Below are 25,597 nucleotides of genomic sequence, written 5' to 3' on the forward strand. Positions count from 1 at the left end.
TTTTAAAAAGTAAAACAAAACAAAAAACCTCTTGGATGAATAATAGAATCTTGGCTTGGCCACCACCCAGGTGTTTAGCCTAAATCAAATTATTCAGTTTCTCTGTGCCTCGGTTTCCCCATCTGTAAAATGGGGGTGATGGGGTTGGTGCTACATGGGCCTGCCCTGAGGATGGTGGGAGACCAGGATCTGGAGTAAGTGGAGTCATCATCATCTCCATCAGGGATAGGTGGTGGCTGCTGCTAGAATTTTGGGTGAGTAGCAACAGAAGGTCAGCTCAAATGTCCCCGGGGCCAGGGAGAGAGGTTGAACTCCACTTCTTGGCTCAAAGTGCACGCAGTCCTACACAGCTCTGTGTACCATGCCCTGCACAAGTGGGTGGACAACAAGTAGAACTTTTTCCTTCCTTTGCCATGTTGCTACCCTGCCCGGGACATACGACCTGAGATGGGACCGCGCGGGGCAAGGGGTTGGTTGTTAAACAGGACGCCCCTAAGAAATCAAAGTTCTCCAGAATGTCATTTCTTTAAGGTCCACCCTTTAAGGGGCCCCGCAGAAGGTGAGGGAATAAATACAGAAGGTTGTAAGATGCAGCACACCCGGCCCCCAGCCTGATAAGGAAGGGGGGCGAGGGATGCCTGTAGACCTCGGTTTCCTTCATCTGAAAACTGGGGCAGGACACACTTCGAGCCAGGAGGCTCTGATACGGCGGCGTTTTCTGGGCTTCTCTTTCTCGTAAGAAAACCAAGTCCCTGAGCTACGCAGACCTCAGGCTGGGATGCGGCTCCTTTCCGATAGGGGGCGCCAGTGTCCGCGTCCCTCGGCATGAAGGACCACTCCCCTGTCTCGGGGCTGGTGCATCACCCCCAAAAGGGTCCCAGACCCCTGCCCAAGGGGGGACATACCTGGAGGTGGGGGTCCTGAGAGAACCCCATCCACCCAAGTCCTGGATCCCCTGCTCTTTTCACCTTTTCCTGCACCCCAGCCTCCCTAAAGGCCATTGTGCTCCCTCTCCAAGGAGATACAGAGTCGAGGAAAGGAAGACACGGAGGCTGTCCTGCTGAGGCGCGGAGAAAGGAGGAGGCGCCGATCGGCCTTCCACCCCGGCTCACTCGTGGCCCTTCTGCCACCTGGCCCTGGGGCTGGAGCGACAAGGGGCACCTGGGTTTGCTGAGTGCCGGCCCACCCTGCACCCACCACCCGCAGGTCCCGCCTGCCACGCGCGGGTCTGAGTCCGGAGCGTTGGGCCTAGGTCACAGCAGGTTGATCTCGTCCAGGTAGCGGGCCAGGACTGAGTCCCGCACGTCCTTGAAGACCTTGCGGATGTTCTGTGTGTCCGTAGCGCACGTGTAGTGGCTGAAGAGGCGGCGGGAGCGCGAGCCCTTCCTGCCCCCGTCTGCGCCGTCCACACAGCTGGTGTACATGCTGGTGTACATGTCCAGGATGAACTTCTTGGCTGCCTCCGTGTCCTGCTTCGGGCCTGGGGACAGGGGTGGGCAGTCAGGGCACACGGCTCATGGGGCAGGTGGGAGCCTCTCCCTCCTGGGACCAAGGTGGGCTCTGGAGACTCTGTCCCCAATATGGGCAGCAGCAGGGCTGCAGGGACCACCCACCAAAGTGCCTGCCGGCCACCGCCATCTTTTGCCTTTCTAGCTGGTCACATGACTCAGGCCCAGCCAATAGGAGCATCAGGTATGTGTTCATGCAGGTCACATGACCTGGAATGGACCAATGACACTAGTCTCTGGGACTCTGGGCAGAACTGTGTTAAAGAGAGACCCTCTCTCTTGGCTGGGCTTGGAGCTGGGGGGATGGGAGCCTGGAACTGCAGAGAAAGACATCCTGGGGAGGTGCAAATGGGGAAAGCGAGGCTGAGAGAGAGGGGGAAGGATAGCCATCCTGGTGAGGCACACATGCGATTCCCCCCCCATCTTGCATTCATATATATATATATATGAATATTAATATATATTCATACATATATATGAATGAATGACTGGTGTCCTTATAAGAAGACAAGAGACAACCAGAGACAAAGTCATGTGGTAACAGAGGCAGAGATTGGAGACATGTATCTACAAGTCAAGGAATGCCAAGGATTGCAGGTGACCACCAGAAGCTAGGAGAGAGGCCTGGAACAGATTCTCCCCTGGAGCCTCCAGAAGGAACCAGCCCTGCTGACACCTTGATTTCAGACTTCTGGCCTACTGAACTGTGAGGGGAAATTTTTCTGCTGTTTTCAGCATCCAGTATGAAGGCTTCTGTTAGTTTATCCCCATTCTACAGAGTGGGAAGCTGAGACTCAGAGAGCTTGGTCAGAGGACAGAGATGGGTCTGGAACTCAGGCCTGTCCCATTGCATTTGAAACCCCACTGGCTCTAGGCTGGGGTAGGACCTGGACCAGCATCTCTCTTAGGAGCTGCTTTTGGGAAGTGAAGGGTATAGAAAGTTCTAGAACCACTCACCCCGGAAACTGGGGAAGTAGGTAGCCAGGTGGGAGGTGGGGATCTTCTCCTCCAGGATGTCGGTTTTGTTGAGGAAGAGGATGACGGAAGTGCTTTTGAACCAGGGCAGTTCCAGGATGGTGCCAAACAGGGCCAGGCTCTCCTTCATTCGGTTCTGGGTTGGGGGGCACAAGCAGGTCATTGATCCAGATGGCCAGCTCGGCCCAAACAGGAGCCCTCTCCCCACGTAAAGATGGGGCTGTTGGCCCCCCATCCAGCAGCTTGAGGTTCCCCAATTCCCGCCCAGCTGGGTCTGAGGGTGGTGTGGCCAGCTGCCTATGTATGCCCGAGATGGTTTTGTGCCTCTACTGGTTTGGGTAGTGTTCCCCTCACCCCCAAAATTCATGTCTACCTGGAACTTCAGAATGAGACCTTATTTGGAAATAGGGTCTTTGAAGATGTAATTAGTTAAGAATCGGTCACACTGGAGTAGGGTGGGCCCTAAGTCCAATGTCTGGTATCCTTATAAAAAGGGGAATTAAGACACAAGGAGATGGCCACGTGAAGATGGAGGTAAAATGGGGTGATGTGTCTATAAGCCAAGGGACGCCAAAGATTGCCAGTGGCCACCAGAAGCTGGGAGAGCCTGGAACAGATTCTCCTTCACAGGGAACCAGCCCCACTGACACCCTGACCTCAGATTTCTGGCCTCCAGGACTATGAGACGATACACTTCTGTTGTTTCAGCTCTCCCCCACCCCCATGCCCACCACCTCCCAGTTTGTGGTACTTCATCACAGCAGCCCTAGCAAACTAGGACATCTCGTGTGGCTGGACTGGAGCAAGATCTGTGTCAGAATGACCTCAAATTGATTCTATCTGATTCAGTTTGAAAGTCGAAATTATAACATCTGAACCTTGGATTCCGAAACTGTCTATGGGAAAATTTAACCCTGAAAAGTGCACAAGTCAGAGATGATAATGTGCCTGACCTTCACGCCGGGGGTTAATTGGGAGAAGAGTTCACGAAAAGGAGAAGAATTCTGAGTAAAAGCAGGACATCGTCCCCATGACCCACATTCCCAGGACAGCTTACATTGTGCTTCGGGGGGTTGCGGGGGGGTATGTGTGTCTTGAGGCACGAGTGTCCGACTCTGTGTGTGTGTGCGTGTGCGTGTGTGTGTGTCAGGGTCCTGGCCTCACAAATGCTTATAGATCTGTGTGTTGGGGTTCAATGGTCTGACCACAAAAGAGTGGACGGTGAAGCGCAAAGCCACACCAGACACACAAAGCCCCACTCAAGAGTGCCTGCTCAGCTGTGGGTCCCCGGGCCAAGATGGGGGTAAGAAAAGCAGGGGAAATGGTGCCCCTGCATCCATCATGGCCCCTCACCTCTTGGTTGTTTTCCTCCAGACACTGGTCGTATTCACTCAGTGAGGCCAGGTAGATGATGGCGATCACATTCTCGAAGCAGTGGATCCACTTCTTGCGTTCTGACTTCTGGCCCCCGACGTCCACGATCCTTACCGGGAACAACTCCCTTTCAGAGTTCAGGCCTAATCGGGACCCCCGTGACGAGGCGTCCCAGACCCCAGTCATGGCTGGTACATGCCATGAGCAATATTAATAGCAACAAGAATAGATGCCAGCCACCTTGTGTGTTACAGCATTTCACCCCATGGAGCAAGTATCGCTATTATGCCCATTTTACGGATGAGGAAACTGAGGTATAGGGAGAGAGGGGACTTTCTAGAGCTTCTACTACACTGGGCTGCCTGATTTCTACCCCATGGAGCTTCTACTACACTGGGCTGCCTGATTTCTACCCCATGGAGCTTCTACTACATTGGGCTGCCTGATTTCTACCCCATGGAGCTTCTACTACACTGGGCTGCCTGATTTCTACCCCATGGTAGAAGACAGCTGGTTGCCCTCAGTCTGCCCTGGTTCTGGCTGGGTGACAAGAGGGAAATTGCAGATCGTCTCCAGAACTCAGTTTCCCATCAGCTGTGTTCTGGCTGACCATGGGAGTGTCCAGTGGCCACAGAGATGGGCAAACGCCATCCCCTCTGTGTGTGGCCCAGGGCAAGGGTTCGCCTCCACCCCCACACACACCACAGCAAAAGCCTGGGCCCTCCTGCCTTCCTGTTCTCTCTTCTAAGAAATGTGGGTTACTGATAACAAGTCCTGTGTCATTTCCCCAGGGATGGGACCATTACTCAGGCAGCTGGAAGGAAATGCCAGAAGCCTCAGAGCAAGAAGAGACTTGCCCTGCTGTACAGGAGGAAAATCCAGGCTGATGCCTGCAGCTCCTGATTACTGAAACCAGTCTTTCTCATGATCCTCAGATTCCCTCAAACCCCGTATCCAGAGCGGGATGTGTGATGCAGCGGTTGAGACTGGGGCTCCGATGGCTGAGATAGGTGTGGGGTATGCTACTTGCCAGCCTCCCAGCTCGGAGTCTCAGTTTCCTCTGAGCCCTCACCTTTGGCCTAAGAACGGACTCAAGTTTCCCCATCTGATAATTCCCCTCCTCAGCCCAGCCTTCCTTCTGAACTTCCCCAACCACTACTTTTACTCCTAAACTTTTACCAACTCACCCATCCATCTATTCATGCATCCAACCAATCACCTACCCACCTATCTATTTGTCCATACGTCCACATACCCATCCATCCATCCACCCATCAATCCATCCATCTGTCTATCTATCTATCCATTCACCCATTCATACACACATACACCCACCCACCCACCCACCCATATACCCATCCATTGATCCATCTATCCACCCACCTACCCATCCATGCATCCATCCACCCCTCCACCCACCCATCCATCCCCCCATCCATCCATCCATAAGTCCGTCCATCCATCCATCCACCCATCCACCCATCCATCCATCTTTCCAACCATCCACTCACATTTCTGAACTTCCACTCTGACCTTCAGCTGATCGTGACCAGTGAAGCAGGAGAATCGAACTCAGCCCCTAACTTTGAGGGTCTTTCCATCTAGTGGAGGAGACCCAACGCAAACAGATGAATTATGAACCTTCCCGCTAAGGACTATTGCAGAGGCCAGAACAACATGGGGCCGGGCGAGGGGGTGTTCAGGGAAACAAGGGATCAACACGGGTGGGTTGAACACTGAAGGGTCTCAAGCATCACCCTGCACCCTCCACAGGTCCCTGCCTAAGGTCACTGAAGATTCTCTAAAGGCCACTAAGGTCCCTGAGGATCCTCTAAAGGCCAATCCCAGAAGTCGCTTCTCTCACTGTAGTCTTCCTGTCCTCTCCTTGGCCTTTGACACTGACCATGACTCTGCATGGACCAGCCTTTGCTGCACTGGCCACCCACACCTCTGGCTTCCAGCTCAGGCCTGTGTGCGCCCAGCCACCTCCCAGATGCCCCAGACCCCTCAGACCCAACCTGCCCCAAATGAGTTCATCATCTATTCTAACACCTCCCATCCCACCACCACCACTGTGGCTCCACGAGCTACTCTGTCACCTTGATGGGAAACCCATAGGGAGTCACTTTTGACTCTCTGCTCTAATTCCCATGCTCATCTAGTCCTGCCCATTCTACATCAGAAAGCATTCTCGCACCGTCCCCTCATTTCCATCCCCAAGGCCACTTCCCGGGCACTCCCCAACCCTTTTTGCCTGAACCATGGCTCCTGCCTTCTCCTGAGTCTCCTGACCTCCAGCTTCACCCCTCATTTGGGGTTGGGGAAGCTCAGAGGGTGAGCTTCCCCAGCCCCAAATCAATCCCTCTGGTCTAGCCCTGACTGCACAGTCTCTGTCTCTTCCTTCCCATCACCTCCTAGCTCTAGTGAACTCCTATTCATTCTTCAATGCCCTAATACCAATGTCCCCTCCTCCAGGAAGACTTACCCTCCCAGAGCTCTGGGGGCTCAGTCTGGGCTCCCTCAGGTCCCAGTCCTGATTCCATGGAGGGGCTGGAGGTGTCTGTGTCCAGCCTTGCCTCCTTCAGCCTGGCAGCCCCTTTGTGGGCTGGGACTAGGAAACTCCTACTCATCCCTCAGTGCCCCAGTTCCTTTGCCCCTCCAACAGGAGCCTTCCCCACCCACCAGGCTATGCGCTCACCGCAGGTTGGTTTTCTGCACGGAGAAGCAGTACTCGTTGATGCCGGTGGTGGGCATGCGGGTGCGGAGCACGTCCTGCGAGGTAGGGATATAGCCCTCCTCCGTGATGCGGTCCAGATTTGACAGGTAGCTGTAGAGCCAGAAGCCCTGAGTCTTGGCCTTGAAACCTCCCTTTGCTTCTCAGGCCCCCCACCCAGGGCCTGGTGAGGACCTTGCTGGGGGAAAGAGAGCCCCCAGCGGGGGGCAGGATCTCTGGGGTCCCAGGTGGCTCAGGAGCACAGCCCAAGGCCATGGGAGCACGGGGAGAAGCAGCTTCACCCTCAGCAGCGTGACCCCAAGGACAGTCTCACTGGCGCAGGCGTCACCCTGGGAAAACTGTCACCCCAGGTGTGTCACTGCCCCAAGAACAGTGATAGCCTGGAGCACTAGACACCCAGCGTCGTACCCAGGACAGCTTCACTGCGTGATGATGAACAGCGTCACCCCAGAAATGGTGTCACCCCAGGAATGATGTCACCCCAGGAACAGTGCACCCCAGGAGCTGTGTCGCCTGGGGAGCAGTGGCACCCCAGGGACAGCCTCACCCCAGGGCAAGACCACACACAGCATTCCCAGCAGTGGGAGCCGGCCAGCTTGAGGCCCCTCTGCCGGCTCCGATCCCTGGGTCAGGGTCTCCTCTGGCTCCGCCTCGGCACCGCCTCGTGCTGGGCACCCCGACCCCGCGCCCGTCCCCACTGACCCCAGACTCACTACACTGCCGAGTCAAGCAGGTGGAAATCGCGCCGGCACTCGTAGCAGGCGCGGATGCCGGAGTCCCTCCACAACCACTGCATGGCCACGGCGTAGTGCTTCTCGAAGGTGGTCACCTTGTAGGGGTCCTGGCTCATGATCAGGTTGGCCCGGTGCTGGGGAGGGACGGATGGACGGACAGGGGCGTGTCAGAGCAGCCGGGCAGGGCGGGTTGCCCTCCTGACGTCTCCACCCCCTTTTGTCCCGATGTCCATTCACCGAGGGTGGGCACAGGCAGAGCACACAGCGGCGCGCGAGGGGCCAGCAGGGAGTTGCTTGCTTGCGTGCAGGGCGCCAGTTCTGGGGGACCCTGACTGGGGCAGTAACCTCTGCTGTATCTGTCCTCCTTTCTTTGCACCGGACACAGGCGCTCCTGTTGTTCATGTCTGAAGATAGGGTCTTTACAGAGGTAATGAAGTTACAGTGAGGTCATGAGGGTGGCCCTGATCCAGTGTGACTGGTGTCCTTGTAAGAAGAGGAGATTGGGACACAGACACACACAGAAGGATGACCCTGTGAGGACACAGGGAGAAGACAGCCGTCTACGAGCCAAGGAGAGAGGCCTCAGAAAGAACCAGCCCTGGGGTCTTGGGGGTTGGAACCCTCATACACTGCTGGGGGGATGCAATCCGGTACAGCCACTGAGGAAAATGGTATGGAGGTTCCCACCAAAATTAAAAATAGAGCTACTGGGAATTCCCTGGCGGTCCAGTGGTTAGGACTCCACGCTTTCACTGCTGAGGGTCCGAGTTCCATCTCTGGTCGGGGAACTAAGATCTCACAAGCCATGTGACATGGCAAATAAATAAATAATTTTTAAAAATAGAGTTACTCTATGATTCAGCAATTCCACTCCTGGGGTATTTACCCAAAAGAACTGAAACTGGGATCTTGAAAAGATATCTGTACACCCAGGTTCACTGCAGTGTTATTTACAGCAGCCAAGATGTGGAAAGAACCTAAATGTCCATCGATGGTTGAATGGATAAAGATAGATACATCTCGAATACTATTCAGCCTTTAAAAAGAAGGAAATTCTGGGCTTCCCTGGTTGGCGCAGTGGTTGAGAGTCCACCTGCCGATGCAGGGGACACGGGTTCGTGCCCTGGTCCGGGAGGATCCCACGTGCCGTGGAGCGGCTGGACCCGTGAGCCATGGCCGCTGAGCCTGCGCGTCCAGAGCCTGTGCTCCGCAATGGGAGAGGCCGCAGCGGTGAGAGGCCCGCGTACCGCAAAAAAAGAAAAAAAAGAAGGAAATTTTGCAACAGGGGACAATGTGGATGAACCTTGAAGACACCATATTAAGTGAAATAACACAAGCACAGAAGGACAGATCCTGCACGATCCCACTTATATGAGGCATCTGGAAGAGGCAAGTTCACGGACACAGAGAGTAGAATGGGCTAGGGGAAGGGAGCTGGGGTTGCTATGAATAAAGTTTCCCTTAGGCAAGGGGAATACATTCTAGAGCTCTCCCTGATGACACTGTGTCTGCAGTTACTGCATCGTGCGCTTAAAATTTGCTAAGAGAATAGATTTCATGTTGAGTGTTCTTCACACAATAAAATAAAAATGTTAAAGAGAAGGGTGATGTGACACACGGTCTGCATAGCACCCCTCCCCCCAGCACGGTAGGGCAGGGCTCAGGAACCAGTCCACCGTACTAATATTTCTAGAACAAAACGCCTGCTGACTCAGGACTCCTACCAGGCATCATAGGGTCCAAGGGAGAGATGGCTGAGCCCTGGGGGTCCACGGGGAACCTGTGAGGTCAGTGGGGGGACCTGCTGGTGCTGAGCTGCCTGGAATGCAGACCAGGATCCCAGGAAACCTTGGAGGAGGTGGTTCTTCACAAGGACTTAGGGGATATGAGGGGACACAGTCCCTCCCTGAAGTCCTAAGGAACCCCCTCCCAGTGTGGCGCCCATGTGGCGAGACCGGGGATGCTCACCTTGCTCTCGGGCCAGCAGAAGGGGATCTGCAGCCGTTCCATAGCCTCAATCATGGTCTGCATGGACACGAAGATGTTCTGGTAGACCAGGGTCCGGAAGCTCTTGCGGTCCTCCTCCGAGTAGCCCGCCCCGTGGATGATGCGCATCTGCTTGATGAATGTGCTCTTCCCGCTCTCGCCAGGGCCTGGGGAGACGACTCTGCGGTCAGCTCAGCCCTCCGGGGCTCCCGACACCCGCCACCTCCCGCCACTAGGGTTCGAATCCCTGCTCTGTGATCCTGGGCAAGCAGCTTCATGGCTCTGTGTCTCGGTTTCCCCACCTGTGAAACGTGGTTTGCTGGGTGGACGTGAGGGGTAAACTAGTTCATTAAAAGTTTGTCCCAGGAGGGGCAGCAAACCATGGCCTGCCAGCCACTGTTTTTATTTTTATTTTGGGGGTTTCCTTTTGTTTTGTGTTTTTGTTTTTGTTTTTTTGCCACACCACGCAGCTTGTGGGATCTAAGTTCCCCGACCAGGGATGGGACCGGGGTCCCCTGCAGTGAAAGTGCTGAGTCCTAACCACTGGACCACCAAGGAATTCCTGACAGCTGCCTGTTTTTGCATGGCTAGCAAATTTTTACAGTTTGCATGGTTTTTATATTTCTAATTTTTTTCACCCTTACAGTTTTTACATTTTTGTAATGGTTACAGTTTTTGCATTTTTTAATGGTTGAAAGGAATCCAAAGATTCCTTTTTGGTGACACCTGAAAATGACATGAAATTCAGGTTTCAGGGTCGGTCAATAAAGTTTTATTGGCACATGGCCGTGCCTGGTTGTATACAAATTATCTAGGGTTGGTTTCTCGGGACAGCTGCAGTGCTGAGTAGTCAGAGACCCTCTGGCTTGCAAAGCTGAAAAGATTTACCATCTGGCCCTTTACAGAAAAAGTCTGTGGACCCCTGGCCTAGAGTGTGCTTTGACATAGTAAGAGTTACATTCCTGTCCACTATTATTAGCAACAGTAGTCTTTACCATGATTATAATTACTATTATTATTATTCGCTATAATAATTTCAGGTAGAGAAAGTTTTGTGAAGGAAATACAATAAGATAAATAGATAAAGAGTGATTAAGTGACTACTACAGCTAAGTGTCATGGAAGGCTTCTCAGTGGAGGTGACATTGGCGTCGAGATCTGAAGGCTGGGAAGGTTGCTCTCGTGCCAAGATCTGGAGGAGGGAGCACCAGGCAGTGGACACAGCATGTGCAAAGGCCCTGGGGCAGGACCAGGCCTGGTGTGTTGGAGAAATAGCGAGGAGGCCTGTGTGCTTGGAGCTGAGTGAGTGAGGGGGAGAGAGGGGGAGGTGAAATTATGATTGTGGAAGGGGTTCTAAGGAGAAGGGGGCTTTGAGTTAGGCTGGGTAATCTAGGAGGGCTTCACTGAGGAGGTGACATCTCATCTGAGACCTGGCAGATGACAGAATTCATTAGAAGAGAAGGGGGAATAGCGTTCCCAACAGCAGGCACAGCACATGCAAAGGTCCTGGGGCAGGACCATGCCTGGCATGTTGGAGGAACAGCCAGGAGGCCTGTGTGTCTGGGGCAGAGTGATCGAGGGGGAGAGAGGGAGGAGAGGATGGCAGGGAGGGGACGGGGCAGGTCATGCAGGGCCTTGTGGGCTGTGGAGGGGAGGGCAGGTTGGGGAGGGGTGAACCCAGCCAGATGGGACTGTTCTGGTCCAGGCTGGACCCAGGTGGCCGCGTGGAGCTAGAGAGAAGAGGACATATGCACAAGATATTTGGGAGACAGAATACACACGACCTCGCTGATGGACCAGAGTGGGGAGAGGGTTCCTTGCCGGCTCACCTACAGAATCTCCAGGGCCAAGTGCTGGATGAAACCACAGGGCCCTTCTGAGTGCACGGTCGCACGTCAAAAGGCCGGTCATGGGTCTGGGATAATAACACTAGAAACTTTGGAAGCTCAAAGAGCAAGGCCTGGCTCCCTGCTGTCTGAGCCTCTGTTTTCTCATCTGTGAAATGGGCATGATAGCCAGGCAGGAGGTGCGGGGCCGGGAACCACCTCCAACACCTTGTCACCCTGCCGGCTCCTGGGCGACACGGGTGTGGGGTCCCTCCAGGGATGGGGAAGGGGACTCGTGCAGGAGGAACTGGGACCAGCAGCAAAAAGGGAAGGGGTGCCCTGGCTGGAGCCAGAAAGAGGAACCTGGAGCAGCGGAAACACAGCAGGGAAGAGGCGGGGAGTGTAGGAAGCGGCAGAAGACAGGGTGGAACTCTGTTGTACCCCCCCTGGGGGGCTCTCGTCCCCTCCCAGTCCCAGCAATTCTGAAGGCAGTGAGGGCAGGACCCAGCGACATCGCTGCACTCGAGATCCATAGAAAAGTGACTCTTTTCCTGTGCCCTAAAGGACATTCATGGGGAAACTGGGAATGCCAGCGGGACGTGATGGTGATGGGATTGCATCACGCGCATCGCCTGCTCACCATTGCCCTGGGGGGTCTTTGCTTTTCAGTGGGACTTAAACCCATTGAAGTATCTGGGGGGGAAAAGGTGTCAGGGCTGAAACTTTACTCGCAAACGGTTCCGAGAACAATGAATACGTACGTATTAAATATAATATATAAATGTATAACAAATAAACTATAGCTATGCATTATGTAAATTATAAGTATATACACATATACTTATATATAATGTGTGTATACATATATATATATATATATATATATAGAGAGAGAGAGAGAGAGAGAGAGAGAGAGAGAGAGAGAGAGAGAGAGCGAGCAGGATGGGATGGGATAAAGGGCATGTGATAAAATGTTAACATTTGCAGAAGAATCTGGTGCAACTTTTTTTTTTTTTTTTTTTTTTGCGGTGCACGGGCCTCTCACTGTTGTGGCCTCTCACGCTGTGGAGCGCAGGCTCAGCGGCCATGGCTCACGGGCCCAGCCGCTCCGCGGCACGTGGGATCTTCCCGGACCGGGGCACAAACCCGCGTCCCCTGCATTGGCAGGCGGACTCTCAACCACTGCACCACCAGGGAAGCCCTGGTGCAACTTTTTTATAACTCTGAAAGTATTTCAAAATGAAAAGTTAAGAAAGGGAAAAAAAAAACCCTCAAGGGCTTCCCTGGTGGTGCAGTGGTTAAGAATCTGCCTGCCAATGTATGGGACATGGGTTCGAGCCTGGGTCCGGGAAGATCCCACATGCCGTGGAGCCACTAAGCCCGTGCGCCACAACTACTGAGCCCGTGTGCCACAACTACTGAAACCCATGCGCCTAGAGCCCATGCTCTGCAACAAGAGAAGCCACCGCAATGAGAAGCCCGTGCACCTCAATGAAGAGTAGCCCCCGCTTGCCGCAACTAGAGAAAGCCTGCATGCAGCAACGAAGACCCAACGCAGCCAAAAATAAAATAAATAAACTTATTAAAATAAAAAAAAAACCCTCAAATGCCATGTGAGATGCTGCGATGGAGGCTGGAACAGAAAAGGGGCCGTGGTGGAAAAACCAGTGAAATCTAAATCTGGAGTTTAGTTAACAGAAATGTAATGGTACGGTTCCCACATTAATATCTCAGCTGCGATGAGCACACGGAACTTATGTAAGATGTCACCACGAGAGGAAGCTGTTTAGGAGGAGACGGGAACTCTCCGAACTATCTTTGCACATTTCTGTCCTTCGAAAATGATTCCAAAATAAAAAGTTTCCTGCAAACAAACAAACAAACAAAAAACGCCCCACAGTTCCACAATCTGAAATGCTTCAGTAAGGAGCCACGTGTGTCTCAGATTCCTTGGATTTCAGGATGGGGATACATCAAACTCAATAAATATTCCTGCAGTAGAACCTCTGACTATCACAGTCAGTGAGATAAACCCACAGCCTCACCTCCCACTGGGAAACCTGGGGAGATGGGCTGGTCTCCGGAGCTTCTGCTATTTGGAGGTGGAAGAGGTACCGTAAGCCCCACTGTCCTCCTAGGGTGTCGGGGGGGGGTCCACACGCACCAGCTTGCCCGAGCCCACAAGAGGAACAGCTCTTGGCTCCACATTTCACGTGGGGAAACTGAGTCCCAGATCGGTTGGGTCATGCAGCTGGTGGGTGGCCAAACTGGGACTCAAACCCGGTTCTGAGTCCCGAGCTCACGGGCTTTTTAATAATCATTCCGGGAAGTTACCCAAGCACTGCCTGAATTATCGTCACTAAGATTCCCACTGTTTTCCCATTCGCAGTGGAGACGTGGGGGCTCAGAGAGGTAAAATGACTTTCCCAGGGTCACACAGGTACTGGAAAAGCAAAGGACTAAACACAAGCCCTTGTGGATCCTTCACCTTCATCAAAGTATCAGTTCATGTGATGTTTCTACAGATGCTCGGAAGCTCGTTGGCTCCTCTGGGTGCTGCCAAGACGGCGGTGAGACCTACGGCAGGGGGCTGCACCCTTTGACCTTCCTCTGGGTTGCCCCCAAAAGTGTGGAGAACAAAGAAAGATCTCACCAAGAAACAGTTAATTTTTTTTATTTATTTATTTTTGGCTGCGTTGGGTCTTTGTTGCTGCGTGCAGGCTTTCTCTAGTTGCAGCGAGTGGAGGCTACTCTTCATTGCGGTGCGCAGGCTTCTCACTGCGGTGGCTTCTCTTGTTGCAGAGCACAGGCTCTGGGAATGCTGGCTTCAGTAGTTGTGGCACATGGGCTCAGGAGTTGTGGCTCGCAGGCTCTAGAGCACAGGCTCAGTAGTTGTGGCACGTGGGCTCAGTAGTCGTGGCGCACGGGCTTAGTTGCTCCACGGCATGTGGGACCTTCCTGGACCAGGGCTCAAACCTGTGTCCCCTGCATTGGCAGGCGGATACTTAACCACTGCACCACCAGGGAAGTCTGCAACAGTTAATTTTGTTGAGATGCACCGATTTCTTTTTTTTTTTTTCCTCTTCTGTTTCATTAAAGAAAAAAATATATCCTGGTTGCCACCCACAGCTTGGGTTTTGTGACTCACAAGTGGCTCACAACCTGAAGTCTGAAAAACTCCACCTTTGCAACTGTGACTGTCCTGGAGCCACTGAGGAATCAGGAGCCTCTCTGCTCCCCCTCCTGATGTGGTTCAGAAAGCCCCCCACATGGGGCTGGGGGCTGCGGGGAGAGCTGTTTCCACCTAGCGCGTGCTCGCAGCCCAGACGGGAAGTGATTGCTTCCTTCTGGGAATGGGTGAGGAAGTAGAAACTCGCAGAGGCCAGGAGCCGTGCCAGGCCCCAGGCATCGCGAGACGCTGTGCAGCTCCTTCCATGGGTGATGGCTGTCCCAGCCCCGCCGTCCTCCCCCAGGAAACTGGGCCACTGGGACACAGGGAGCTGCCTGAGAGCAGACAGCTCACCTTCTTTGCCCAGCTCTGCCTCAAAACTGGCTGCAGACCCCAGACCCATCCTGCCGCCGCCCTGGGCCTCAGTTTCCCCATCTGTCACTGGGGTTCTGTAGAGGCACGTTCACAGGGCAGTCAAGAGCGTGGACTGTGGAACCAGAATTCTAGGTTCTGATCCTGGTTGTGTGACCTTGGGCAGGTCGCTTCACCTCTCTGGGCCTCGGTTTCCCCATCTGGGGTGGCTCCTACCTCACATAGTATGGACAGAACTGTGGCTCCTTTAATTGCCTTATTCTGAGTCTTCCCCCTCCTCAACGTGGTGACCACTTCCTGTCAGCGACAGACCCCCAGCCCCTTGGCCTTCTTCCTCCAAAGGGTCAGCCACCTCCCAGAAAAGAAAAATAACTTTTGGATTCAATTCCTGTTTTTAAGGAGGGCAGGTGTGGAAGCAGCCCTCAGGGCTTGGATAGGGGTGTTGAAACCACAGTCCAGCCGGCTGTCCATAGGGCCACCATCTGTGCTTGGGCACGTGGACAACCTCCCCTCTCCCCTCTCCCACCCCTACCAGCAGAAGTGGCTTCCTGATTTGGGACTGGCTGTGCAGTGGTCAGTGGGGCAAGGGACTTTCCCAGCTCCAGGACGATATGGTACAGCTCTGGGGAAAATGACCCCTGAAACAGGATTCATTCATTCATTCATTCATTCACTCATTTATAAATCATGCATCAGGTATCTGCTCTACGTCAGGTCACTCTACTCCTGAAATAGAAGCTGGGGACACAGGAGTGAATAAGATGGACATGCTCCTCACCTCTGTGTTGCTTGCTGTGTAACTGGAGAGACAGACAATAAACAAGGAAACAAGAAAACACCTGAGAGAGCGTCAGCGAGTGAGTGGTATGAAGAAAAATCGGGCGAGAAAGAAAGATGGGGCTGACTTTGAAGCCCGGGAAATCAGGGAAGACTTCTCTGAGGAAGTGACACTTGAGCTGAGACCTGCCTTGAGTGAAAGGAGTGAGAGCACCAACCATGCAAAGGCTTGGGGGCTGAGAGCCCTTGGCAGGGAGAATGGCAAGTGCAAAGGTCCTGAGGTGTGGTTAAAGAAAACCTGAGATGTGCAAGGAAGTATCACTAACACTGCCAAACCCCTAGCCCAATAGATCAAGAAAAATGGAGCAAAGACAAAGAATGAAAAAGGAGACATCACTACAAATCCCACAGACATGAAAGGATGACAAGGGAATGTTATAAACAACCTTATGCCTATACATTTGACAACTTCGAAGAAATGGACAAACTCTTTGGAAGATACCAATAACCAAAGCTCACTCGAGAAGAAGTAGCCTAAATAGCCCTATTTATTAAAAAGTAGTAAATAACATATATATACTAGCCTAGCTATTACAGAAAGTGACTAGAGATAGCTATGAAATTAAATTCTTAATTAAAACCTTCCAGGCTCAGACAGCTTCACTGGGGTCCCATGCCCCCCACCCTCTCCTCTCTCTCCACCCCTCAGGGCTGCCCTTTCTCACTAAGCAAGAGAAGAGAGAGGACGGCCATCCAGATGACCAGGCTCTTTGCCCCAGGACAGGCAGATGGGACTTTGGAACACTTCCCCAGCCCTCGCTCAGGGCTCAGGCAGTCCCAGGAGACCCTCCAAGGCTGGCATCACTGGGCTTAGGCCAGCAGGGTCATACACAGGGCAAGGTGGCTGGGGGAGTGGACACACGTGGACAAGAAGACATGAGGTCTCAGAGGCTTCCAATCCACCACACCCAAGTCACCCCCACTCCCTCAACCTGTTCTATTTTCCTCCTGTTCTTCCTGCGGCAGGAAATTATTTTACCTGCTTATTAGTCTTGGGGCTTAACATCTGTCTCCCCCACCGGAAGCTGAGGTCCCCAGAGGCAGGGACACGCTCCACCTCCTCTGCCGCTGTGCCCCCAGGAATTACTCAGGACGTCTTGAATGAATGAACTGATCAATCAATCAATCAATCAGAGGCACGTGGCAATGCTCTCTCTGCCCACACGACTCGTGCTGATAAACCACCAGAACAGACCCAGCGCTCCAGAGGGACGGGAGGGTCTCGGAGGGCGAGGCTGGAGCTCCCCGGGCTCTGCGGCTCATTCCCTTCCTGTGACAGAAGCCAAGCCGCCCGGCCAAACCACCTGTGCTCTTGCAGATGCCCAGGAGACGGCCGGGCCGCGGGACGGGCCCACAGCTCACCCTTTGGGACTAGGAACCGGGCCTCAGTCGACTCATCCTGAAAGTGGGCTCCCAGGCTGTCCCGCCCGGGGTGGCCGCGGACTCACCGAGCAGCAGCAGCTTCAGCTCCCCTCGGTCCCGCTTCTTCTGCTCCAGGAGGATCTTGTTGATTTCCTGGTCGATCCGGGCCGCCGACTTCTCGTCCTCGGTCAGGCACCAGGGGCAGCAGCGCCAGGTCAGCGAGTGGGCCATGGTGGGGCCTCAGCGGACACCAGGCGGCATCGCCCCGCCCCCCAGGAGGCACCCCGGCCGGCCGCTCCGGGGTGGGCTTCTGACAGCTGGCGGCAAGAGTTTCCCTTGTCGTGGGGGTCGCCCCCCCCCAGGGACCCCCGGCTTCCCGGCCGTGGGCACGCGGCGGCCCAGCTCGGCGAGGCCTGCGCGGTGGGTCAGGGGTGGAGGAGGAGACGAGATGCCGGCTTAGGGCTCCCCCGCCCACCCCCAGACCTGCCCGGCCCGGCCCGACAGGTTGACGGCAGTAGAGCAAGAGGTGAGGTGCGCGCCCCGGGGGAGGGCGGGGCGGGGAGGAAAGGCCCGGCGTCTGCAGGCTGGGTCTGCGCTGGGCCTCCTTCCTCATTCTGGAGAAGGGGTGGACCCTGTCCTCCTGGGCCTCTGACGCCCGGCCCCCGCCCACCCACCTCTCCCCCTCCTCTGGGCCAATTAGAAGCAGTCATCAGAACACCCCACAAGATCTTTTTTAAAAGAACAGCCAGGGCCCGGCGTCACCTACTGTTTTAAGTGCTTTTGTGTCTTGGGGGAGGGTAGTCATGCGGACAGCACCCCAAGTTCCTTGCCATTCCCGCTGCACAGATGGGGACATAGAGGCACAGCCAGGCAGCGACAACCCCCTGGGAGCCTCTCCCACCCGTAGGGCCTCAGTCTCAACTGCAGAGCTGGCAGCTTTGGGACTTTGGAACCGGGCCATTCATTCTCCTTGCAAACATTTATGCGGCGCTTACTGTGTGCCAGGCATTCTACGCACAGTAGGGACCCAAATGACAAAAAAACCCGATCTCCCTGCCTTATGCTCTAGACAGACAAGATAAAGAAATACCTTAAATATTTGTATATCTAAGCCTATCAGATGGCCATAAATTGTGAGAGGAAAATAAAGCTGGGAAGGGGGATGGGAGATTGGGGGGGCCTCATGTGTGGCTTGAAACAGGGGGTCAAGGAAGGTCACTCTGAGAAGACAGGCATTTGGGAGGAGAAGTTGGACAGGCAGCCTGGACATAGGAGGAACTTGGGAGTCAAGCCTGCGTCCCAGCAAGGCCATGAGGCCCCCGTTCCCTGACGGCTCCGCCCTCAGGACCTTAGAAGCAGGATGGGACACAGGGGTGGCTGTGTAGCTGCGTCCCCACAGAATGTCTCCAATCCAGCAGCTCTTTGCCGTGTTCGGGGACAGAATGCTCTTTGAGAGGTTCTAGAAAGCTCTAGAAAGTTCCCGAACACCCCTCCTCCCCAGAGACACACAGAATCCCGGAGACCCCGGGCCCCTCCCAGAGGCACTGGTGAGGCTCAGAGAGGGTGCGTGCTGTGCCTGAGGTCACACAGCCGCAACTGTCTGCCTGTGCCACACCCCAGCCGGCACCAATGCGGTTTTCTTCGCTGTTGATTCATAACGACCAGCAGATGGGAAGTTCGATAGGGGCCCCTGTTGGGTCAGTGGGTTCTGGCAGGCACTGCCCTGCCCAACCCCGTTCCCGCCCCTGACCGGATGGCTGTGAGGAGGGGGTGCTCCCCGGGGCCTGAGGCCTGAGGCCTGGGTGACTTCCCACTCCCGGGGAAGGTGAAGAAAAGCAGAAATAATAATCTGGGCCACACAGAAGCAGAACGGAGGTAACCAACTTGGCAAAACCCGGAGGCCAGGCTGAGTCACAGACTGGAGGGTGGATGGCACGGCAAGGCCGGGAGCACCTGGGGCCACCCCACTGTTTCCCAAAGGACACCAAGCCTCTAACCCATCACACAGGGCCAGGGCGGCAGGCCTAGGTCTAATACCTTCCTTAGCTCCCGCTGACCTCAGAAAAAAAAAAAAAAACAGGCGCCTTGATTCCCCCTCCTCCAGGGCCCATACTCTGTGAATTTCTTCAGCCTCACAGCAAATCTTCCCACTTCCCCAAACAGGCGAGGAGCTGCTTCCTCTCCAGATGAGGTGCCATCCTGGCGGGATACCTGTCACCTATTAGTTCATTCGGGAATAACAGGGTGAGCTGTGTGTGTGTTTAAAAATATACACACACGGACTTCCCTGGTGGTCCAGTGGGTAAGACGCTCCCCATGCAGGGGGCCCAGGTTCCAGGGGAACCTGGGGAACTAGATCTTGCATGCCGCAACTAAGAGCCGGCACAGCCAAATAAATAACTAAGTAAATTTTTAAAATATATATTTAAAAAAATACACACACAGACTTCTCTGGCAGTCCAGTGGTTAAGACTCCGCCCTTCCACTGCAGAGGGCGTGGGTTCCATCCCTGGTCAGGGAACTAAAAATTAAAACACACACACACACAGAAAACACATAAAACATGAACATATAACCTAATAATTTCCTGTGAAACTGATACCCACGTGACCCCCACCCAGGCCAACATTCAGGGTATCGTCAGCCCCAGGAGGCTTCCCAGATACCCGTTCCAACAAGACCCCCTTCCTCCTGCTGGGCAGTCAGCATTGCACCAACTTCTATGGTATTTCTGTGTTTGGGGGGTATTTTTGGTAACAGGATTTATTTTGTTTTTTGTTTTTTCAATTTATGTGGCTTGGTAGGTGCTTTCTTTGGTGTACGGTTTTGTGTTTTAACAAATGTACACAGTCATGTAAATTATGGCTAAAACAGTTGACAGAATATGGTTCTGTCACCTGAAGAACCCCCTCCAGGTACCTCTCTATAGCCAGACCCTCACCTGAGCCCTCACCCCTGGAAACCATCGATCTGCTCTTTTTTTTTTTTGCGGTACACGGGCCTCTCACTGCTGTGGCCTCTCCTGCTGCGGAGCACAGACTCTGGACGCGCAGGCTCAGCAGCCATGGCTCATGAGCCCAACTGCTCCGCGGCACGTGGGATCCTCCCGGACCAGGGCACGAACCCGCGTCCCCAGCATCGGCAGGCGGACTCTCAACCACTGCGCCACCAGGGAAGCCCGAAGCCCGGGTTCTTAACCACAGAACCACCAGGGAATTCTCTCTGGTGAGTTCTTATGGACCTAAATTTATCCCATGCAAAAGTCTCTCCTTTATTCAGAAACGACGATCTCCTTGCTGTTCCTTTGGTATGAGGAATGCCCTTTCTGTTTAATGAGGAATAGGATGTTTACATGGTTTTACAGTACCTCACAGTCCTCAGCTGATGGGAGGCCACAGCTGGGTCACTCCCTGGCCACTGCCCTTGGCCATACCCAAGGTCATGCCCCCGCCCCCGCCAGGGCTGGCCCAAGGCTGGGGTACAAAGGTCCATCCCCTCCCTTTATTAACTGATGAATCACGGATTTGATTCCACTTCTGCGGGTATATCCAAACCGAAAGCAGGGTCTCCAGAGGGTCTTTCCCACCCAAGTTCATAGAAGCATGATTCACCGCAGCGAAAAGGAGGAAACACCCAGGATCCCCTCGCCGGCCACCTGGGCCGGCTTGGTGGGCGGGGGACTCGGGCTCGGAAGGTTTTCTGTCTTGAAAGCCTCCTGGTTTTGTAACAGGGGCCCTGCGTTTTCACTTTGCACCGAGTCGCGGCTGGTGCCCAGGCTCGGGGGCGCCGCCTACCGTCAGGGCAAGGGCCCGGCCGCTCTGTGCCTCGGTTTCCCTGTTGGAACCGGGATGCGGAGAGGACCTCCGGAGCGGATGCGCGTTCGCGCGGACGGGCGCGGAAAGCAGACGAGTGGCACCTGCCGGCCGCGGGGGACATGACGGCCAGGCGCGCCGGCAGCATCCGCGGGCTCCCTCCCTGCACCCGCCTCCCGAATCCCACTCACTCGTCCGCCTCCACCTGGGACCACCTCATCATATCCCACCTGGTCCAGCTGAGTCCCCTCCATCCGGGTCCCTGGTTCTGCCCTCACCCCCACAGTCTGTCCTCCCGGAAGCGGCCACCAGAGGGCGCCTGTGAGCACCGAGTCAGGCCCTGTCCCGCCCCTGCCCACAGTCCTCCAGGGTCCCACCTTCCTGAGGGTAAAAGCCCCAGTCCTCCCCGTGGCCCACAAGGCTCTGCACAACCTGCCCCGTCCCCTCCCTGCCCTCCCCTCCTCCCTCTCTCCGCCTCACTCACTCTGCTGCAGACACACGGGCCTCCTTGCTGTTCCTCCAATGAACCAGGGCTGGTCCTGCCCCAGGGCTTTTGCACGCGCTCTGCCCTCCGCCTGGAAATCCCCTCCCTCAGACAACAGCATGGCCCCTTCCCTTCACGTCTTCCAGCATCCTATTCATCCGCCACCTTCTCCGAAAGGGCTTTCCTGAACAGCCTGCCTGAAATGGCCACTATCGCTGCCCATGCCTCTTCCCTGCTGTTTTTCTTCATAGATTGAGTCATGGTGGTAAGTGCTGTCTCCCTGTATATGCAGTGCCTAGGACAGTTCCTGGCACACACGGGGCCTTCAGGGCATTTCCATCCCGCTGATGAATGAGTAAATAAAGTTGGAGGGGGATATGGAGAAATGCGACCCTGGCGTACAGCTGGTGGGAACGAGAAATGGGGCAGCCGCCATGGAAACAGCCTGGCGGTTCCTCAGATGGTTAAACGTAGAATTGCCATTTGACCCAGCGATTCCACTTCCGGGTTTATAGCCAGTAGAATGGAAAGCAGAGTCTCAAAGAGATACTTGCACACCTGTGTTCACAGCAGCGTGATTCACGCAGTGAAAAGGGGGAAACAACCCAAGTGACCATCAACGGATGGATAAACAAAGGTGGTCCATCCACGCAGTGCTATGATTCAGCCTTAAAAAGGAAAGAGATCCAGACACCTGCTACACCATGGATGTACCTGAAGGACATGATGCTCAGTGGGAGAAACCAGACACAGAAGGACAAATACTGTGTGATTCCACTCACATGGAGTCCCTCCCTGGAGGAGTGAAATCCATAGAAAATAGGATGGTGGGGGCCAGGGGCTGGGGGAGGGGGTGGGGAGTTATTTATTAATGGGTACGGAGTTTCTGTTTGAGGTGATGAAAAGGTTTTGGAGACAATTACTGCTGATGGTTGCACAACATTGCGAATGAAACTATTGTCGCCGAACTGTACATTTAAAAATGGTGAAGCTGGGGGCTTCCCTGGTGGCACAGTGGTTGAGAGTCCGCCTGCCGATGCAGGGGACACGGGTTCGTGCCCCGGTCCGGGAGGGTCCCACATGCCGCGGAGTGGCTGGGCCCGTGAGCCATGGCCGCTGAGCCTGCGCGTCCGGAGCCTGTGCTCCGCAACGGGAGAGGCCACAACAGTGAGAGGCCTGCATACCGCAAAAAAAAAAAAAGAAAAAATGGTGAAGCTGTTAAGTTGTATGTGTATTTACCACAATGTAAAAAATATTTTTTTTAGGGGAAAAAAACACTGAGAGATGGCAGGGAGATCGCTGGTCCAACATCTTGGTTTGCAGAAAGAAATGGGGCCAGGGGAGGGGCGCGTCTTCCCAAGAGGATCCACGACAGTGAGTGGCCAGTTGGGCCCAGAACCCGGGCCCCATCTCTGTCCCCTGCCCCCCCCAGGAGGAGTTCCTCTTGCAGGATGCTCCAGCCCACAGCGCGGCACATCGACCTGAAGTCAGGGGCCCTGGGGCCGCAGTTCCAGCTCAGGGAAGGAGGTACACCCCGAGCGGCCGAGTTGTGGCTCCCGTGAGCTCAGACCCTATCCTGAAGGTGCCAGGGCCCCCGCAGGCCACACAGGAGTCAGGTGACACCCCGGAGGGCTCAGGGCCCCTCTGCTGCCCCCTGCCCCAGCCAGTAACAGGAAATAAGCCACAAGGGGCCGAGTGTTTAGGAACAAAATTTATTCCAATTTAAAACAGAATTCATTTCAGGAGAAAGGTATGAAAAGTCCATTTCCATCACGTATCTCTGGATTAAGGGGTCAGGGCCCCGACACGCTGTCTGAACATGGACAGCTCCGGCCACAGGAGACTGGCACTGAGCCGACGGCTCCCGCCCCTCAGGCCGCACGGACAATACATGCATTTCAAATGACAAAAGGTTTAAAAACAGCATTTTTTTTTTTTTTTTTTTTTTTTTTTTTTTTTTTGCGGTACGTGGGCCTCTCACTGCTGTGGCCTCTCCCGTTGCGGAGCACAGGCTCTGGATGCACAGGCTCAGTGGCCATGGCTCACGGGCCCAGCCGCTCCGTGGCATGTGGGATCTTCCCGGACCGGGACACGAACCTGTGTCCCCTGCATCGGCAGGTGGACTCTCAACCACTGCGCCACCAGGGAAGCCCAAAACAGCATTTTTATATAATATTCTTTTTTAAATAGATTAAGGTTTAAATTGTCTGAAATCAGGACTGTTTAATATACAAGTACAAGGGGGCGAGGTCACCCCCGCCGCCCGACACAGCCCCTCACACCACTGGGGCGTTGGCACTCGGAGGGCAGTTCTGCTGGGTGATGTGACACAGCGGTGGGGGGAGACTGGCACTCGGGCAAGGGCCTCAGAGGCGAGCGGGCCAGGCGGGGAGGTTGGGCACAGCAGCCGGGCTTGCCCCGGGATCTTGGCACTCCGGCCCCTCCGGAAGTTAACACTCTGGATGCGCCCCCCCCACCGCCTCCCCCTTGAGGGCCTACCCCGACTCCCTGTGCGTTGTGGGCCCCCGGGAGCCCACCGCCAGCGGCACCACCGCCCCCAGCCGCACGTCAGGGCTATGGCACAAACCCCCACAAGTGGATGCACGGCACCAGAGAGGGCCCTTCGGGTGGAGATGCCCAAGGAGAAAAGGCCGAGAAGCCTGCCCCCCACCCTGGGCCCTGCGTATCAGGCGCAGGAGGGAGGTGGGAGGCGGGCGGACGGGGACAGGGCTGATGCGGGGCTGGTCTAACATGTGCGCCGTTTCTCTGCACTCCCTGGTCAAGGGCCGCCCTGAGCACTCACTCGCAGGGCCCAGGTGCACGGGGCAGGTGCGGGGTGCCACCAGCGGGCCACTCCCGTCACGTTGGTGCAAGAAACCAACCACACAAAACCAACCACCGCAGTGGTCGGCCCACGCCACGTGAGACGGCCACTCCCTCCCCCCAGAAACCGGCCCTCAGGCCCTCGGGGAGGCCCCCTCAGTGCACGGCCATGGCCGTGGCCAGGCTGAGGGCCCACCCCCAGCTGCCACGAGCCCCGACAGCTCGGCTCCGGGCAGAGTGCAGGGCGGTGGGCACCTCCCAGCTACCCACGGCCCCGCCAGGGCGACCCTCCCTGCGTCTCTGCCTCTCGGGGACAGACCTGAGAAAATTCTGAAAGAAGTCCCTACCCCACCCTCACTGCTTCCAAAATGGGTACAAAATGGAGCAAAACAAACAGTGGCTCCCAGTCCAAGCGGGCTTCCTGGGGGTTGGGGACCGGGCCCAGAGGCCAGGAGCGCTCCCAGCGGGAGACCTGGCGAACCCCGACACCCCGGCCCCCCGCGGCAGGCAGGGCTGTGAGACAGGGCCCCAGGGGCTGCGTTTTGTTTCCTCAAAAAAAAGAAAAAATGGTTAGGCACTTCCCAGGGCGGGCAGCGGGGGGCGCCACCCACCCCCACGTCGTGGAGTCCGGGGCAGAAACCCGGCAACAGTGGTGAGGGCAGCAATAACTTAAACAAGGAAGAAAGAGAAGTCCCAGCCTCTGCGTCTCCACGCCTCCCGAGATCAGAAGAAAGCAGGCCGACAGCCGTCCCCGGAGGCCGTGTCTCGCACCGCTGGGGGCCAGGTCTCCTCTCTGCCGTCTTCTGTGGGTTCTCTTTTTTTTTCTTTTTCCTTTTTTGTTTTGTTTTTTTTTTTTAGAAAAAAGCAAGCCACGAGTCAAGGCCAGAAAAAGGCGGCCTCTGCCACTGACAAAGATGAGAAGGTGCACAAGGTGTGTAGGAAGAAAGATGTACATCCCCTGATGACCGTGAAATAAAAACCATTTGTTTAAAAATATGAAAAACCCCCGACTCCTGGGGCGGACTGGCGACCAGCAGGCAGCTGGCGGGAGTCCACGCAGTCACACCAGGTTGTACTCCTTCAGGTTGAGCTGCAGGATGGTGTCCTTGACAGCGGCGAAGACGAAGCGGATGTTCTCCGTGTCGGTGGCACACGTGAAGTGGGAATAGATGATCTTGTCGCTGTCAGGGTTCAGGTCCACAAACATCTTCAGGATGAACTCCCGCGCGGCCTGCGCGTCTCGCTGCGGGCCTGGCGGAGGCGGGGGGAGGGGCGGGATGAGCCGAGGGAGCCGCGCAGCCCCCGGCCCAGCAGCCCCTCACTCAGGCCCACCTGCCAGGCAGACCCACCTCCCACTCCCTGGCTCCCGCCTCCCCTCTGTCCACCAGCCCCCCATATACTCAGGCACGTGTCCACAGCCCTGCTGCCCCCTGGCAGCCAGCCTCCTGCTCTGGCCCACCGCGCCCCCCCCCCCCACCGTGGGCCTCCCGGCTCCTCGGGCAGCACCTCCGGGAGACACCGGGGAGGGAGTGGCGGAGCCCCGACTGCCCCCCAGGAGTGCCCCCGGGAGGTCTCCGCGTGGGGGGGTGGGGACGGCAGGA

The 25,597-nt window shown here is 55.4% G+C and overlaps 1 protein-coding gene across 2 annotated transcripts in view; it reads right to left on the minus strand.

Annotated features, from left to right (window-relative positions):
- Nucleotides 1–630: 630 nt before the first annotated feature.
- The window catches only part of LOC309804175 (guanine nucleotide-binding protein subunit alpha-11), a gene marked incomplete at its 5' end in the record, with an annotated part of 42,417 nt that continues 17,450 nt past the window's right edge, over nucleotides 631–25,597 (minus strand). Inside the window, 7 exons of one of the 2 annotated variants that reach the window (XM_082621344.1) lie at nucleotides 631–1,480; nucleotides 2,466–2,619; nucleotides 3,837–3,966; nucleotides 6,556–6,684; nucleotides 7,305–7,459; nucleotides 9,294–9,478; nucleotides 16,964–17,108. In XM_082621344.1, coding sequence (XP_082477470.1) covers nucleotides 1,254–1,480; nucleotides 2,466–2,619; nucleotides 3,837–3,966; nucleotides 6,556–6,684; nucleotides 7,305–7,459; nucleotides 9,294–9,478; nucleotides 16,964–17,108 — 1,125 coding nt within the window. In that variant the 3' untranslated portion in view covers nucleotides 631–1,253. Of the gene's footprint in view, nucleotides 1,481–2,465; nucleotides 2,620–3,836; nucleotides 3,967–6,555; nucleotides 6,685–7,304; nucleotides 7,460–9,293; nucleotides 9,479–16,963; nucleotides 25,248–25,597 lie in introns of those variants that run through there. The other variant, XM_082621343.1, reaches the window with a different exon arrangement.

The sequence above is a fragment of the Mesoplodon mirus genome (genome assembly GCF_964341445.2).
Source record: "Mesoplodon mirus genome assembly, chromosome: 5".
Lineage (NCBI taxonomy): Eukaryota > Metazoa > Chordata > Mammalia > Artiodactyla > Ziphiidae > Mesoplodon > Mesoplodon mirus.